This window comes from Rhinopithecus roxellana, chromosome 4 (assembly GCF_007565055.1).
Source record: "Rhinopithecus roxellana isolate Shanxi Qingling chromosome 4, ASM756505v1, whole genome shotgun sequence".
Lineage (NCBI taxonomy): Eukaryota > Metazoa > Chordata > Mammalia > Primates > Cercopithecidae > Rhinopithecus > Rhinopithecus roxellana.
The window spans coordinates 119,553,533-119,573,181 of record NC_044552.1 but is presented as its reverse complement, the minus strand read 5'-3'; the positions used below and the strand labels follow the sequence as shown (position 1 = coordinate 119,573,181).

The window sequence follows — 19,649 nt, the reverse complement described above, 5'->3', positions numbered from 1 at the left end:
TATATTAAGGATAAAGCTTGTATTCTATATACAACAGAAACAGACATTGATATATTCTAAAAAGAACAGTGTTTTTCACAATCTATTTGATCAGTCTCATAAAACAAAAGACTAATATTTCAAAAAGAGTTACATGGCAATACTGCTGAAATGCACCCATAAAAACACACCAAACAAGAGTTTTACATGTTGAGAATGTCACAATTTAGCAAGAGGATACGTAAATATGAACAATATGTAAGTCTATACATAAAGAAACCTATAAACAATGATTAAAAATGCAAAACTATAAAGATAGATAGATAAAAGGATGAAGCTGAATTCAAGAAGGAAATACATCTTAGGGAACTACACATTTACATCTTAAGAGAAATTTAGTGGCTATCTTTGAGTAACCATACGAAGTTATTTCCACTCCTGTTAATTTTTTTTTTTTTTTTTTAGCACTAAATATTTGTTGAAAGGGGCAAATAACTTTTTTTTTTTTTTTTTTTTTTTTTTTTTTTTTTTTTTTTTTTTGAGATGAAGTCTTACTTTGTCGCCCAGGCTGGAGTGCAATGGCGCAATCTTGGCTTACTGTAACCGCCGCCTCCCAGGTTCAAGTGATTCTCCTGCCTCAGCCTTCCGAGTAGCTGCGACCACAGGCATGCACCACCACACCCAGGTAATTTTTGTATTTTTAGTAGAGATGGGGTTTCACCATGTTGGTCAGACTGGTCTCGAACTCCTGACCTCAGGTGATCCACACGCCTAGGCCTCCCAAAGTGCTGGGATTACAGGCATGAGCCACCGCACCCAGCCAAAAGGGGGCAAATAATTTGCATTATTTAATTCATTATTTCATTTAAAAGTTGAAAACTTTTCTTTCAAGCTTTCAAAGCAGTAGGTTTCTGTTCAAGAATTGCCTTATGATTAGTACTGTATTTTTTACCTGATTGCAAACTAGCTTAAAAGCAGTTAAGTCCTTGATTATAGAGTGAGTGATGAAGTCTTCACAAAAAAGACTTTTCACTTTTTGCATCCGCACTGATATGTTCAACAGAAATCAAAAATAAATAAAATATTTTTGAACTGATTATTTCTAGCTGGAATATCTACTTTCCAACAAAGAGGACACTGAGCTCAAGTCAAGTTCTTGCTATTTTTCATTGTTGTGATATAACAGCTGTGATCCTTTCTATGAGACACAAAGGTAATTAAATTAGAATTGCATGGTGTTTTTTATCTCTAGGGATATTTCTGAAATTAACACTTATAAAACAACTCAGAAACAAAGCAGGACAGCATGTGAAGAAACTAATGCTGAATCACCCTGCTGTTGTGATCTGCTGGTGGGGGTATAACCCTCCAATTCAAACTACTTATTTGCGTACATATCTTCTTACAATAGAAAACTCGGGAACAAAATAAAAGAACCCCAAGTTCTAACTGTGTTTTTCCAGTCCTTTTACCACGCACATATTTTTTTCCAAGAAAAGAGAATCACACTATTTTTAAGATCTGCTATTTAACTGATGAAATATCATGATGCATGTTACTATTAAACATTTTTCAAAACCACAATTTTCTTCTGGGCATATACTTAAAATAATTGAAAGTAGAACCTTAAAGAGATATTTATACACCAATGTTTAAAGTAGCATCATTTACAATAGTCAAAAAAGTTGGCAACAACTTAAATGTCCATCAAGAGATGAATGGATAAACAAAATGTAGTATATACACACAACAGTTATTATTCAACCTTACAAAGGAAGGAAATTCAGACACATGCTACAACACGGAGGAAGATTTGAGGGCCTTATACTTAGCAAAACAAGACCGCCACACACACACACACAACCCAAACCAAATATGACACCACTTACGTGAGGTACTTAGAGTAGTCAAATTCAGAGAGATTTATAGAAAGACAGAAAGTAATGATGGTGCCTAGGGTCAGGGGAAGGAGAGAATGGGAAGTTGTCTAACAGATACAGAGGCTATGAAGAACAGTAAAGATTTAGGAGGAAGGGAGTGACAGCAAATATGGAGAAAATCTAAATATTTCATGCAAGGGGAATAGTTACATTAACCAATTATGATTAATCTATGCTGTAAGATGGATCCACTAAAGCAGAATCTCCAGGGGCAAAGAATTTCACATTGCTGAAAAATTCCCTAAGCAATTCTGATCTTCTCAGACAGATTTGCAAACAATTGCTTTGGTTCACTAAATGAAATCACTCCTATTCTTTCATATTCTCCTTCCTTTTCGGTATAATGCTTGGCAAATATCTAGTTCTCTCTCTCATTCCTCTAATAACTGAATTACATAAAGCAAGCCTTAGTTTCTCTCCTTAGGTGCTCCTTCTTTGTTAGTCAATTAGGAAACCTCTACAGAGACATAGTAAATACTCATTCTGGCCGTGTACAGTGGCTCTTGCCTATAATCCCAGCACTTTGGAAGACTGAGGAAGGATCACTTGGGCCCAGGAGCTTGAGATCAGGCCTGGGCAACATAGTGAGACCCCCATCTCTAGAAAAGATTTGGAGAATCAGCTGGGTGGTGGTGCACATGGGTAGTCATGGATACTTCAGAGGCTGAGGCAGAAGTATAGTTTGAACCCAGGAGGCTGAGGCTGCAGTGAGCCACGGTCACAACACTGCACTCCAGGCTGGGTGACAGAGTGAGATTTTGTCTCAAAAAAAACGAAACAAACAAAAAAAACGCCTGTAATCCCAGCACTTTGGGAGTCCAAGGTGGGCAGATCACGAGGTCAGGAGATTGAGGCCATCCTGGCTAACACGGTGAAACTCCATCTCTACTAAAAATACAAAAAAAAAAAAAAAAAAAAAAAATTAGCCGGGTGTGGTTGCAGGTGCCTGTAGTCCCAGCTACTTGGGAGGCTGAGGCAGGAGAATGGCATGAACCCGAGAGGCGGAGCTTGCAGTGAGCTGAGATTGCGCCACTGCACTCCAGCCTGGATGACAGAGCGAGATTCCTTCTCAAAATAAATAAATATATATTTATTTATATTTTTTATTATTTATATATTTATATTATTCAGTCTCAAAATAAATAAATTATATATATATATAATTATTAGACCTCAACTTGGTCATGCCATAACACAGCTTCATCCAATCCATCATCTGCTGAATGTGGTATTAAATCAAGGTCAAAGCTTGAGACCAATGTTCCAGGGTGCTTGTTTACAAAGTCTATGGACACGCTGTGTGTTTTACCCAAGTTCCTAGGTCATTCTGGAACTAGTGATCCCTTAGGAACCCTGTACATCTGGTCACCAATGAGCTGGTGTCAAGTGAGTTACTAAGAACTCTTCAGGCCTTGTGTTCTAAAAATAAAAATCATCCAAAATTTGGGGACTCATATAATAGACACAATAAAGGACTAAGCAAAAATAATGTTAATGCAACTATGGTGAGATAAAACTCTGGAGGTGGGGAGAGTGGGGGAAGGAGGGTGGTAAAAACGAAGAGAACACTGAGAAACATAACTCGAAGCCAAGACAAAGGAAACAAGGCTAATCCGGCAAATGGAAAATCGACATTGCTCTTTATTTGTCTGTTGATTAGCTTGTTATATAACTCTTCCAGAGTAGAGCCAACCCCATTAATAATGTAAAAACTAAATCTTTATTAGGCACACATTACTGTTTGAATAGCACTGTCACTGACGTAAAAGAAAATTAGTTGATAAGGCCAGGCTCGCTGTTCTTCCCCAAGTTACTACGGAAAAATGAACATACTAATGCTAAAAACAGACTTAATGCTTTTAATTTCCTGGCTATGGATCTTTTTTGGCATTATAACAAGAAAGACATGATTATGCTAATACAGTACAAGCACCTAATTTCCTTTCGAAGTTCTCAACATGACTTCATATCTTCCCTTAAGAATGAGAACACCGTTTTCTCCAAAACCAAATGTGATTTCAGGCAAGTATTACCTATCCTACATGGCGCCACAATAGCCCTGATATATGAAATTCAGACAGGGCCTGTGTAAAAATTACACAGATTCTATACATTTTCCCTCATTAGCTAAAACGTTTAGCTACATCCAGACAGGAAAAAAAATGACTTTTAGAAATATTTTAGAACAAGGGAAATTTAATATAGTCAATGTTCATTTTGAACATGGATAAATATATCAAATATATAAAGAAATGCAAAATGGGGGGGCAGAAAAAAATACAAAATTACTCACTAAGGATGTATTATACACCAAGGATATAACACTAAAGGCTTACTAAATTTCAGGACTTTAACATATGTTGTTTTATTCAATCCTCACAACAAAGCACTCATCCCAAAGAGATTAGTCTAAACCGATTGTAATACTCCCATCCTCTTTGCTAGTGATTTGTGTAGTTTGGGGCTGATGAAATACTAGAAGCATGAAAGCACAAAGAGAGTCTGGAGTGGGTTTTTACAAGCATGTTTTCTCAGTCCTAAGAGAATGATACAGGAAAAGACTGTCTCATTTCCCCTCGACACTGGTGCAGCTAATCTGGATTGATCCTGGAATGGCCATAGCCATCTTGCAACCCTGAGTAGGGCAGCCCAAGGTCAGAGCCACCCATGGCCATAGGAAGAAAAAGGACCTGACTGATGTCTTTCAGTTGCTGGTTCAACCTGCACTTGAGCCAGTCCTACTTCTGAACTTCATGTTTTAGGAGATACACTTTCTTATGATTAAACCCATTGGAGTAAGATGTTCTGCTACTTGCAATATGCCAAGAGCATTCTAACTCATCTAAGCAAGTGTTAATTATTTTTTAAGTAAGAAAATAGAATATTCTAAGGGTAATTTGCCTAAGATCACACTGTTTCCAAGTATTGTGTCAACATTGATCCTTTGTGAATCTCCCTTTAGTTCATACTTCTTCAACAAAACTGAAATCTAGACATTTCTGGAAATGTCTATTCCTGGAAACTTCAGGAAGGAGGGCCTAGGATACAGTAAAAACAACACTGGATCTGAAGAAGTAAGATCTGAAATTTTATTAATCACATAGCAACATGAAATTCACTGGAATTCTTTGACTTTCAATTTCGTCAGTTGTAAAATGTGAAGAAGTGGCCAGGTGTGGTGGCTCCCATCTGTAATCCCAGCACTTTGGGAAGCTGGGGCATTAGTATCATTTTGCTCCAGGAATTCGAGACTAGCCTGGGCCACATAGTGAGATCCCATCTCTACAAAAAATAAAAAATTAGCCAGGCATGGCAGCATATGCCTGTGGTCCCAGCTACTTGGGAAGCTGAGGTGGGAGGATCACCTGAGCCCAGGAGTTCAGGGCTGCAGCGAGCTGTGATCTGTGCTGGGCAAAACAGTGAGACCCTATCTCAATTTTTTTTTTTTTAAAAAAACAGGAAGAAAAATGTCAGCCTTGCCTACTTCACAAGGTTCCTGTAAGCCTCTCTCATTAGTAACATGCACAGAACTTTGTGTGAACTGTAAGGGTTAAGGGCTCAATTATTATTAATATTTCTACCTATCTGAGCCAATACTGCATATAACAAAATTTTCTAAGTAAGTCATACTGCATAGGAATTCAGCATAACCATTTCGTGGTTATTTATTTTTAGATTGGCTTAAAGAAGAAAATGTGGAGATAATCTGGCAATGAGAACTTCCGCGGTCCTCTAAGGCATGGTGATTTGTCCCTAACACTTCCTTGGATCAACTCCAGGGGTTAAGTTTGCCACTTCAGAAACTTGGTGACTGTCTTTTAGGATGTAAGTCTCAGCTCTTTAGTCACAAATTCTCACCCTTTGAAAGCTGGCTCTCCTCCCAGCTTCTCACCCTCTCTGCTGTCATCTTGCTCCTTCTCCTGCAGCCCAAGTCGTCCTCTAACTAGCATGTGATGAGCACCACTGCTGCCTTTAACTAATTTAAATCTTTACGTTGAAAAGCTATGAGAAAAATGTCACAACCTTTTAAATACAAACTGCATTATTTCAGCCATTCTCAAGAGCTTAGATGAACAAAAATAACTAAGGAAACGACAAGGCAAAACATCAAATGTTAGAGAACTATTTTTTTAATGCTTAAAGTAGGATGTATTCATTCAAACCATTCACTCTCTGTCTCACATAAGAGTCAACAATCACTTTGTTCCAACAACATACTGTAATTCAGCACACTTAGAAAAATCTAAACCAACCAGGCGCGGTGGCTCACGCCTCTAATCCCAGCACTTTGGGAGGCGAGGCAGGTGGATCAGTGGAGTCCAGGAGTTCAGGATCAGCCTGGGCAACATAGGGAAACCTTGTCTCTGCAAAAAATACAAAAATTAGCTGGGCATGGTGGCACGCACCTGTAGTCCCAGCTACTCGGGAGGCTGAGACAGGAGGATTGCTTGAACCCAGGAGCTAAAGGCTGCGGTGAGCCAAGAGTGCACCACTGCACTTGAGCCTGGATGACAGAGCAAGATCCTGTTCTAAAATAATAATAATAATAATGATAATAATAGTAATAATCTAAACCATTTTTTCCCCTATTTTCTGTTTTCACTTTCTAAACCTACAACTAAAGTTATCAGAAAATAGATCACATCAGAGGCTCTCTGTAGCACTAAAATGCTGCCATTTAGTACTTGGATGAGATAATATGCCCAGGAGAGTAAAACTTCCTCCCTCTACTGTGGGTCAGGAACATTTATTAATATTATTAAAAAGGAGAATTGCAGAAAAAGTTTGATGAGCCATTGTAATCACAACTGCTTGGATTCTCTTTCCATTGAGTTGGAGCTCTTATCCTTATACTTTCCACGGTCAGTGGCTTACTGTTTATTCAAGTCAACAGAAAATGACTCAGTCCATGGAAAGAAGCCCGAGGGACTGACTACCTGCCCTAACACCTCACTCTTTATGCCAGCACCAGCATTTAAGAAATGAAAACCCAGAGGATTATGACTCAAAAAAAAAAAAAAAAAAAAAAAAAGGTCAGTGGAAACATCCCTTTGGGACGCATGACTAATGAGGGGCATAATCCTGGCTACATCTGGCCAGATGCCCGACAACCTCAGCAGCCCTGCTCCCTGTTAGCACCTTGACAGGGCAGTTTTCCTTCTCGGCTCTAACAGAAAGGGAGGTCGGGGACAACTCCAACACAAATAAGAGTATGTCTGCACTACAGTGGAAGCTGGACAAAAAACTAAGAAATACCAAAATAGCTTTATAAGCAAGAGCATGAAAAGACATCTATTTTAAGATTGGGGAGTGGGGGATCTCTTTTAGTGTTAAATAGGACAAATGGATATAATGACAATAATGGCAGATTATGGATAGGTCCTCTACAGTAAAAGTGGCATTCTTACATTACTAAATAAATCAGTTAAGTGTCATGTGCAAGATCAACTCCTGAAGACTGTCCCATTAGAAGACTTTGAGCTCATAAACTAGGTACTGATAGAATGCATCTCAAAATAATAAGAGCTATTTATGACAAACCTACAAGCAATATCATACTGAATGGGCAAAAGCTAGAAGCATTCCCTTTGAAAACCGGCACAAGACAAGGATTCCCTCTCTCACCACTCCTATTCCACGTAGTATTGAAAGTTATGGCTGGGGCAATCAGGCAAGAGAAAGAAATAAAGGTTATCCAGATAGGAAGACAAGAAGTCAAATGGTCTCTGTTTGCAGATGACATGATTGTATATTTAGAAAATCCCATCATCTCAGTCCAAACTCTCCTTAAACTGATAAGCAACTTCAGCAAAGTCTCAGGATACAAAATTAATGTGCAGAAATCACAAGCATTCCTATACACCAACAGCAAACAGAAAGCCAAATCATGAGTGAACTCCTATTCACAATTGCCACAAAGAGAATAAAATACCTAGGAATACAATTTACCAGGGATGTGAAGGACCTCCTCAAGGAGAACTACAAACCACTGCTCAAGGAAATCAGAGAGGACACAAACAAATGGAAAAACATTCCATGCTTGTGGATAGGAAGGATCCATATCATGAAAATGGCCATACTGCCCAAAGTAATTTATAGACTCATTGCTATCCCCATCAAGCTACCACTGACATTGTTCATAGAATTAGAAAAAAATACTTTAAACTTCATATGGAACCAAAAACGAGCCCATATATCCAAGACAATTTTAAGCAAAAAGAACAAAGCTGGAGGCATCATGCTACCTGACTTCAAACTATACTACAAGGCTACAGTAACCAAAACAGCATGGCACTGGTACCAAAACAGATATATAGATCAATGGAACAGAACAGAGGCCTCAGAAATACCACCACACATCTACAACCATCTGATCTTTGACAAACCTGACAAAAACAAGCAATGGGGAAAGAATTGCCTACTTAATAAATGATGTTGGGTAAACTGGCTAGCCATATGCAGAAAGCTGAAAATGGACCCCTTCCTTACACTTTATACAAAAATTAACTCAGGATGGATTAAAGACTTACATGTAAGACCTAAAACCATAAAAACCCTAGAAAAAAACCTAGGCAATACAATGCAGGACATAGTACCAGCAAAGACTTCATGACTAAAACACCAAAAACAATGACAACAAAAGCCAAAATTGACAAATGGGATCTAATTAAACTAAAGAGCTTCTGCACAGCAAAAGAAACAATCATCAGAGTGAACAGGCAACCTACAGAATGGGAGAAAATTTTTGCTATCTACCCATATGACAAAGGGCTGGCTAATATCCAGAATCTATAAGGAACTTAAATTTACAAGAAAAAAAAACCCATCAAAAAGTGGGTGAAGGATATGAACAGACACTTTTCAAAAGAAGACATTTATGCGGCCAACAAACATATGAAAAAAAAGCTCATTATCACTGGTAATTAGAGAAATGCAAATCAAAACCAAAATGAGATACCATCTCACGCCAGTTAGAATGGCAATCATTAAAAAGTCAAGAAACAACAGATGCTGGAGAAGGTGTGGAGAAATAACGTTTTTACACTGTCAGTGGGAGTGTAAATTAGTTCAACCACTGTGGAAGACAGTGCAGTGATTCCTCAAGGACCTAGAACCAGAAATACCATTTGACCCAGCAATCCCATTACTAAGTATATACCCAAAGGATTATAAATCATTCTACTATAAAGACTCATGCACACACGTGTTTATTGCAGTACTGTTAACAATAGCAAAGACTTGGACCCAACCCAAATGCCCATCAATGATAGACTGGATAAAGAAAACGTGGCACATATACACCATGGAATAGTATGTAGCCATAAAAAAGGGTGAGTTCATGTCCTTTGCAGGGACATGGATGAAGCTGGAAACCATCATTCTCAGCAAACTAACACAGGAACAGAAAACCAAACACCACATGTTCTCACTCATAAGTGGATGTTGAACGATAAGAACACATGGACACAGGGAGGGGAACATCATGCAATGGGGGCTGTCGGGGGTGGGGGCTAGGGGAGGCATAGCATTAGGAGAAATACCTAATGTAGACGTTGGGTGGATGGGTGCAGCAAACCACCATGGCATATATATACACCTATGTAACAAACCTGCACGTTCTGGACATGCATCCCAGAACTTAAAGTATAATTAAAAAAGAAAGAAAGAAAGAAAGAAATCTAGAAATCTTTGAGCTCTAACAGCATTTCCTGTTCTTACTAGAAAATAAATGGACAGCTTAAAATGAAATCATAAAAATCCTGACATCTTCAATTTGACCTGAAGACCTTGAACACAAAGCTCTTTTGAGAGGCAGTTAATGTTCCTAGGCTAAATGGGAATTATTAAAATAAAAGAGCCAGAATTTGTAAGTACAGAAAATTGAAACAAAAACAAAACCAGAAAAAACTCTGCTCCTTAACTGAACTTTATGCGACCTTGAAAGCTTTCAGTCTTCTAGATTATTTTGTTTTCAAATGGAAAAATACTTCTATTTTATCCTGGTACACAATGCACTCTGACTTCATAGGAGACGTTTCCTATCTTAATTCATTAACCTTGAAAACCAGGCCTTTTTGGATTACCTATGCATTTCATTGTCACATACCAAAGCATTTATGCTGGGCATAATGTTTCTCAAATATCCAATTCTAAATTTCCTACAACTAAGAATTTTCCTAAAGTGTGAACATCAGGGTAACAAAAAGGCTGCACAATTACACTCCTCTTTTTTAACAGCAGAAAACAACAACAACAACAAAAACTTGGTTAAGGCCAAGTACAGTGGTTCATGCCTATAATCCCACCATTCTGGAGGCTGAGGCAGGAGGATCACTTGAGGTCAGGAGTTCAAGACTAACCTGGCCAAAATAGCAAGACCGTATCTCTGCAAAATATTTAAAAATTAGCCAAGTGTTGTAGCGTGCACCTGTAGTCCCAGCTACTCAGGAGACTGAGGCAGGAGGACTGCTTGAGGCCAGGAGTTTGAGACCGCATTGAGTTATGACTGTGTCACTGTCCTCCAGCCTAGACAACAGAGCAAGACACTGTTTCTAAAAAATAAAAGTTTAAAAAAAAAATTTGGTTAAGATAAACTGTAAAATTCTTAGCAGTGTAATAAAAATTTATAGTACAAATTTAAAAGTCCAAAGCTTCCCTAAAGGATCTAGGAAATTACCATCCCCAAGTGTTTCTCCTTCCCATTACCCTACTTTCAGTTGTTGCTATGGTTTGAATGTTTCTCCCCAAAAACAAGTATTGGAAGCTTAATCCCCAGTGCAACAGTGTTAGGAGATGGAGTCCAATGAAAGGTGAAAGGCCACGAGGGCTCTGACCCCATGAAAAGATTAATGCTATTATATCAAAAGTCAGTTCCGTATAGAGGGAGTGGGCTCCTTCTAAAAGAATGTGTTCACCCCCATGTGCCCGCTGTGTCCTTCCCCTTCTGCCACGAGCTGATGTAACAAGAAGGCCCTTGACAGATGCTGGCCCCTTGATAGTGGACTTCCCAGCCTCCAGGACTACAAGAAGCATATACGTATTCATTGTAAATTACCTAGTCTCTTGTATTCTGTTTTGGCAGCACATAAAATAACTAAGACAGTCCCTCTAAACTGTGAAAATGATCTAAGATTTCTAAAAGCTAAGATTTCTGTTTCAAAACTTAAAAAAAATTATGGCTACCATACAGGAACTCCTAAACTAAGTTGGCCTCCTTTAATTTTTTTTTTAAATCAAGGACTATTTTGGGAATGTGGTAGGAATACTAAGTACAAAAGAATAATATAAGCAATGCCCCAATATACTTCCTACTCAGCTTAAGAAATAAAATATTTTGAATATACTTGAAAGTGCATGTGAATCACTCCAGGATCTCTTTCTACTTCTTCCTCCCCACTGGTAACCATTATACTGAATTTGGAGGTTATGATGCCTTATACATCTATACTTATACTAAATCTCTATGACTGTTTTTAAACATTCTATAAATGATACTGTACTCTGTATCCTTCTGCCACTTGCTTACTTTACTCAACTTTTTTAAAAGTTTTTTTTAATGTTGAAACTTTTATGTAGAGAAATGTCTAAGATTTACTGTAAGGTATATAAATCTGCTTGATCTAGGGGAGGCAAGTTCTCAACTTTCCTCAACAATGCCAAAATCTCTTAAGTGCGTATAGAAATTTATAGCACAACCAGCAGGCATTAGGACTCACATTTCTCTAATATCCTGGCTAACAACTGATATTGTCAGATTTATAAATTTTGGTTAATCTGAATAGAGAAAAGTAGTATAAAAATAATCTTTTTATATGTTTCAAAAATATGTTTATTGGCCATTTGTGATTCCATTTTTGTGAATAACCTGTTCATATCCTACGCATTTTTTAAATCTCTTTTTCTTATATATTTTGAGGAGTTATTTATATATACTGAATACATATCCTATATTGGTTACATGCATTGTTCCCTGTCTGTGATTTCTTTGTTGATGGTATCTTTTATATTTATTCATACATTTATCATTTCTACTGCTATATGCGTTTTCCTATAGATCCATTTGGTTTCATTTCCCCTCAGCCTGAAGACTTTAACATTTCTTGTAGTGAAGTTCTGCTGGCAACAAATTATCTCAGTTTTGACTTATCTAGAATTGTCTTTACTCCACCCCCGTATTTTAAAGACATTATCACTGGATATAGAGTTCTTGGTTGATTGGGTTTCTTTCTTTCAGCACTTTAATGTTATTCCATTATCTTTTGGCTTCCTTCTGATAAGAAGTCAGCACTCACTCTTTCCCCTGATGTATCTTCTTTCTTAGGCTGCATTTATGACTTTTTTTTTGTATTTCTGTTTTTCACCAACTTTACTATGATGTGCCAAGAGATAATTTTCTTTGATATTTATGCTTCTTGGGTTTTGCTGAGCTTCCTAGATCTGTGAGCTGTTTTCTATTTGTTTGTTTGTTTGAACAGATTTGGATAATATTTGACCATTAATTCTTCAAATATTATCCCTGCAATAGTATATCTCTCCTCTTCTTCTGGGACTCCAGTTAAAAGTATTTAGACCACTCAAGGCTGGGTGCAGTGGTTCACACTTATAATCCCAGCACTTCAGGAGGCTGAGGCATGAGGCAGGTGGATCACTTGAGGTCAGGAGTTTGACACCGGCCTGGCCAACCTGGGGAAACCCCGACTCTACTAAAAATACAAAAAGTAGCTGGGCATGGTGGGGCATGCCTGTAGTCCCAGCTACTTGGGAGACTGAGGCACGAGAATCGCTTGAACCCAGGAGGCAGAGGTTGCAGTGAGCTGAGATTGCGCCACTGAACTCCAGCCTGGGCGACAGAGCAAGACTCTGTCTCCAAAAAAAAAAAAAAAATGTATTTACAACACTAAATGCCACAGGTCATTGAAACTATTAATGACTTAATCTTTTTCTTTCCTCTGCTTCAAATTTAATGATTTCTGATAACCTGTTTCCAAGTTTATTGCTCTTTTATTGTATTGTGTCCTACCTGCTGTTAATCTGATTTGATGACATTTCAACTTCAGATATTGTACTTTTCAGTTCTAGAAAAGTGGTTATTTTGGTTATTTCCAGTTTCCAAATATCTCCTATAATTCCCCATATTTTCACCCATTTTATTCATCTTTTCAAGTAGATTCTTTGATATATTTATCATTGTTATTTTTATGTCCTTGTCTGGTAATTCTAAACTGTTTTATCTATGGGTTTATTTCTATGACTAATTTTTTTCTTAATTATGAATCACACTTTCCTATTTCTTCACCTCTTTAGTAGTTGGGGTTTTTCTTTTTCTTTTTTATTTGTTTTTGTTTGTTTGTTTTTGTTTTTGTTTTTTAAATAAGACAAGTTCTTATTATACTGTCCAGGCAGGTCTTGAACTCCTGGGCTCAAGCCATCTTCCTACCTCAACCTCTTGAGTAGCGGGAACAATGGGCACATGCCACCACACCCAGGTTCCTTAGTGATTTTTATGGTGTATTAAACATTTTGGATCATACGCTATAGAGAGTTTGGATTTGTTATCCTCCTCTTAAGAGTATTTAGTTTGTTTGTTTGTTTGTTTTGAGACAGTGTCTCACTCTGTCGCCCAGGTTGGAGTGCAGTGGCACGATCTCGGCTCACTGCAACCTCCACCTCCCGGGTTCACACCATTCTCCTGCCTCAGTCTCCCGAGTAGGTGGGACTAGAGGCGCCCGACACCATGCCCGGTTAATTTTTTGTATTTTTAGTAGAGATGGGGTTTCACCGTGTTAGCCAGGATGGTCTCAATCTCCTGACCTCGTGATCTGCCCACCTCGGCCTCCCAAAGTGCTGGGATTACAGGCGTGAGCCACCATGCCCAGCCAAGAGTATTTAGTTTTTAAATAAAAGGTAAATAAATTATTGGTGGTTCACCTTGTTCACACAAAGCCTTATCCCACTCAATGTCCAGGTCCTCTGGCAGCCTCAAACTCACTCTCAGGCCAATAAGACTGTGATTTCCTGCTAGAGTTCTATCTGTCCTGCTCCCTGCAGACCAGGGAATGCCCCAAGGGAAAAGCCATTCAAATGTGGATTTTATCCTATGTGGTGCCTGTCAGCCAACGATGAAAACCTCTCCAGTCTCTGGCTACTTTTAGTCACTCTTCAGTGCTTTCCAACTTTTTCCAACATTTATAATTGTTATCAACAGGAAGATCAGCACAATAGAATCTAGTCTGCTGTTTCCAAAAGCTATTACTTTATAAGCAGAAGCCAATTTTCATGCGGACCATTTTCCCAATCTTATCTTTTATGGTATACGGCATTTTTAAGCCTTGTTTAAGAAACCAAAATCTCCTTAAGCTGATAAGCAACTTCAGCAAAGTCTCAGGACACAAAATTAATGCGCAAAAATCACAAGCATTCTTATACACCAGTAACAGACAGACAGAGAGCCAAATCAGGAATGAACTTCCATTCACAATTGCTTCAAAGAGAATAAAATACCTAGGAATCCAGCTTACAAGGGATGTAAAGGACCTCTTCAAGGAGAACTACAAACCACTGCTCAGTGAAATCAAAGAGGACACAAACAAATGGAAGAACATACCATGCTCATGGATAGGAAGAATCAATATCGTGAAAATGGCCATACTGCCCAAGGTTATTTATAGATTCAATGCCATCCCCATCAAGCTACCAATGAGTTTCTTCACAGAATTGGAAAAAACGGCTTTAAAGTTCATATGGAACCAAAAAAGAGCCCGCATTGCCAAGACAATCCTAAGTCAAAAGGACAAAGCTGGAGGCGTCACGCTACCTGACTTCAAACTATACTACAAGGCTACAGTAACCAAAACAGCATGGTACTGGTACCAAAACAGAGATATAGACCAATGGAACAGAACAGAGTCCTCAGAAATAATACCACACATCTACAGCCATCTGATCTTTGACAAACCTGAGAGAAACAAGAAATGGGGAAAAGATTCCCTATTTAATAAATGGTGCTGGGAAAATTGGCTAGCCATAAGTAGAAAGCTGAAACTGGATCCTTTCCTTACCCCTTATACGAAGATTAATTCAAGATGGATTAGAGACTTAAATGTTAGACCTAATACCATAAAAATCCTAGAAGAAAATCTAGGTAGTACCATTCAGGACATAGGCACGGGCAAGGACTTCATGTCTAAAACACCAAAAGCAATGGCAGCAAAAGCAAAAATTGACAAATGGGATCTAATTAAACTAAAGAGCTTTTGCACAGCAAAAGAAACTACCATCAGAGTGAACAGGCAACCTACAGAATGGGAGAAAATTTTTGCAATCTACTCATCTGACAAAGGGCTAATATCCAGAATCTACAAAGAACTCAAATAAATATAGAAGAAAAAAACAAACAACCCCATCAAAAAGTGGGGAAAGGATATGAACAGACATTTCTCAAAAGAAGATATTCATACAGCCAACAGACACACGAAAAAATGCTCATCATCACTCGCCATCAGAGAAATGCAAATCAAAACCACAATGAGATACCATCTCACACCAGTTAGAATGGCAATCATTAAGAAGTCAGGAAACAACAGGTGTTGGAGAGGATGTGGAGAAATAGGAACACTTTTACACTGTTGGTGGGATTGTAAACTAGTTCAACCATTATGGAAAACAGTATGGCAATTCCTCAAGGATCTAGAACTAGATGTACCATATGACCCAGCCATCCCACTACTGGGTATATACCCAAAGGATTATAAATTATTCTACTACAAAGACACATGCACACGTATGTTTATTGCGGCACTATTCACAATAGCAAAGACTTGGAATCAACCCAAATGTCCATCTGTGACAGACTGGATTAAGAAAATGTGGCACATATACACCATGGAATACTATGCAGCCATAAAAAAGGATGAATTTGCGTCCTTTGTAGGGACATGGATGCAGCTGGAAATCATCATTCTTAGCAAACTATCACAAGAAGAGAAAACCAAACACCGCATGTTCTCACTCATAGGTGGGAACTGAACAATGAGATCACTTGGACTCGGGAAGGGGAACATCACACACTGGGGCCTATCATGGGGAGCGGGGAGGAGGGAGGGATTGCATTGGGGAGTTATACACGATATAAATGATGAATTGATGGGTGCTGACGAGTTGATGGGTGCAGCACACCAACATGGCATAAGTATACATATGTAACAAACCTGCACGTTATGCACATGTACCCTAGAACTTCAAGTATAATAATAAAAAAAAAAAAAAAAAGATGAAAAAAAATAAAAAAATAAAAATAAAAAAAAAGAAATCTTTGCCCCAGCCAGGGCAACATGGTGAAACCCTCTCTCTACCAAAAATACAAAAAATTAGCCAGGAGTGGTGGCACACACCTGTGGTCCCAGCTACTCAGGAGGTGGGAAGATCACTTGAGCTCAGGAGGTGAAGGTGGCAGTGGACCAAGACTGTACCACTACATTACAGCCTGAGTGATGGAGCAAGACCTTGTCTCAAAAAAAAGAAAGAAATCTTTGCTTATATATATAATTTGTACATTTTATTCTAAAAATATTTTTCTAAAATATTTTCTCATATTTTGGTCTTTAATTCACTTAGATTTCATTTTTTTTGTGCATGGCTTAAAATGGGGATAAAACTTTATTTTTCCAAGCAAATAAAGAAATTTTCCCAGTACCATTAGTACAGAGTCCATCCTTTCCTTTACAGCTCATGAAGCTGATTCTGTCATAAATCCAGACTCATGTATATCTCAGTCTATTCCAGACTGTCTCTTCTATTCCAGTGCTTTGTTTGTCTATGCCTATAGCCATACTGCAATATCTTAATCATTACAGCTTTATAATGAGTCTTGTTAACTGGTGGAGCAAGTCCTTCCACCTTGTCCTTTTCCAGAATTGCTTTGCCTATTCTCAGTCCTTTATTCTTTCAAATAAATTTTGGAATTGGTTTTTCAAATCACATGAAAACCTCTGCTGGGGGGAATTAAAATCTTTAAAATATCAAGCCTTCTCATCTACAAACTCGGTATATTTTTCCTTTCATTCAAGTCTTTTAAAATGTCTTTATATAAATTTTTCTACAAAATTATATTTTATTTACATTAATTAATTATATACATTTATATACATTAATTATTTAAAATATCTTTTTAAAATTATATTTCCTAAATTATCTTTTCATCTAATTTATTCTAATTTACTCTACCATGCTACATGAATTTTATCAAATTATTTACTAAAGTTATAAACTCTAAGATTGGCCAGGCATGGTGGCTCACACCTGTAATCTCAGGAGGCAGAGGCAGGTGGATCACCGGAGGTCAGGAATTCAAGGCCAGCTTGGCCAACAGAGTAAAACCCGTGTCTAATAAAAATACAAAAACTAGCCAGGCATGGTGGCGGGCACCTGTAATCCCAGTTACTTGAGAAGCTTAGGCAGGAGAATTGCTTGAACCTGGGAGGCAGAGGTTGCAGTGAGCTGAGATCACGCCATTGCACTCCAGCCTGGGCAACAGAACAAGACTCCATCTCAAAAATAAAATAAAATAAAATCTAAGGTTTAGTTCATAATACACAATATTATGGATTATAATAATACTTTAACACTCTCATTTGCAAATACTTTTTTATGCTATGGATTTACCAAGTAAGTAGCTCATTTATATACTATATATTTACCAAGAAGCTCCATGGTCTCTGCTTTCGGTGTCTGTGAAATTAGAGTCCAAAAACATATCTTTGTAGATTCGACCAACTAGGCAATACATATCTGAAGCAACTTGTCCTTCACTTTGCACCATGGGAATCATAATATCAAGAGCTTTTGCTCTGTCTCCAGGGAGATTTCTCCTAAGGTAGAAAACATTGTTGTTTCAATATACATTACAGAAGCAATACAGGTCAATTCTTTTTAAAAAGCTCTATTTAACATGTTGATTCAGATTAGAGAAATTTGCCAGGATAGAAACAATTAGATTTTGAGAGTTCTCTGTAAACCTCTGTCCTAGGCCTAATTTTTTGATTTATCCCATTGTATGTCTACTGGGTCTAACAAGGATTTCTTTTGAGTTTCTTTGTTGATAATGGTGATGGATTTGTATGTACTCATCCACAATCCTTCCGATTTCCCTGCAGTCTATATGCAGGTTTGAGTTGGTGAAACGAGATTAGAGTTGTATTCTGTGGTTTTGAATAGGGCAGAGTAAGTTAATCCAAGTAGGGACAAAACCCTGACCTTAGGTTTCAATGGCTTTTGCTCCAAAACTTAGCAAACTCATTCACAGACGATATCAAATATCAAATCAAACCCAACAACTGCTTGATTTCTACATGTGACTAACTGATTATCTAAGGAAGTTGCTTTATGTAGCACGTTTTAAAACAGTATGTGTAGACAGTTCACAAAACCAGATAAAAACTACATAGAGTTATCATTTCTTGGACCTTGAAAATATTATGCTAAGTCAAAGAGGTCAGTCACAAGGGACCACATACTGTATGATTCCATTTACACGAAATGTCCAGAATAGGCAAATCTGTAAAGACTAGAAGTAGATTCGTGGTTGTCTAGAGTTGGGGATTTGGGAGGGAAATGGAAGGGGGGCTGCTAATGGGTACAGGGTTTCCTTTTAGAGTGATGAAAATGTTTTAAAATTTATTGCTTTAATGAAATGTATTTCTTTTTTGTTTGTTTGGAGACAGAGTCTTGCTCTGTTGCACAGGCTGGAAGGCGGTGGCATGATCTTGGCTCACTGCAACTTCTGCCTCTCAGATTCAAGCGATTCTCCTGCCTCAGCCTCCTGAGTAGCCAGAACTACAGGCGCACGCCGCCACGCCTGGCTAATTTTTTTGTATTTTAGTAGAGACGGGGTTTCACCGTGTTGCCCAGGCTGGTCTTGAACTCCTGAGCTCAGGCAATCCAACTACCTTGGCCTCTCAAAGTGCTAGGATTGCAGGTGTGAGCCACCACGCCCAGCCTGTGAAATATATTTCAATAAAGCTATTACAAAAAATGTATCATTTCTATTCTCAATTACTACTTTAAATCTTCTGTCCATGAAATTCCTTTTTATCCTTTGTACTAAATATCTAACACTATGTTCACCTAGACATAACCATCCTTATTCTAGTGAAAACTTTTGTGTGAATGACCATCTGGTGTTGAGTGTATTTGCTTAAAGATAACATCATATTCATGTAACTTTTACAATTCTAAAAAATATGAATAGCAAATACAAACTTTGACAGAGCAGAAAAACTGTAAGAATTTAAATATACCAACAGTGTGAGACTTTTTTTACTGAAAAATAAATCAGAAAAAAATAAGAATGTGTGCTTCCTATATTTCACAGGGCTGAAGCAGATATGCTAATATTACATTTTAATAGGGACTTCCTGCAATGCTGCAGTAAACACATTCCCTGCAAAGAAATGCAGGTTACACAATAATATGTTAATGCATTCTGGAAGGGAACTTTTTCTTCTTACCTATTCAGTGCAAATGCATAATGAAACTTCACATGGTGATGGGAGGCCAAATCAAAGGTTGGCAGTTTTTCTAAAGTCTCTACCAGCTTCACAATAGAATCATAGTCCTTTCGAAAGAGATGAGAATAGCACAGAATTAAACCATTAGGAGAAAATTCTGACAATAACATGTCTTTTGACAACCAGGTATCTGAATTCAAGAAACACATTAAAAAGACATTAGAAT

General features: G+C 37.9%; 1 protein-coding gene across 3 annotated transcripts in view; it reads right to left on the bottom strand.

The window, feature by feature from the left end:
- The window catches only part of MAP3K5 (mitogen-activated protein kinase kinase kinase 5), a 252,403-nt gene that overhangs the window by 127,143 nt on the left and 105,611 nt on the right, over positions 1-19,649 (bottom strand). For all 3 annotated transcript variants that reach the window (XM_030928710.1, XM_010379481.2, XM_030928711.1), the window contains 2 exons: positions 19,424-19,530; positions 17,615-17,785 (listed from right to left, as the gene is read on the bottom strand). In XM_030928710.1, the coding sequence (XP_030784570.1) occupies positions 17,615-17,785; positions 19,424-19,530 (278 nt within the window). The remainder of the gene's footprint in view (positions 1-17,614; positions 17,786-19,423; positions 19,531-19,649) is intronic.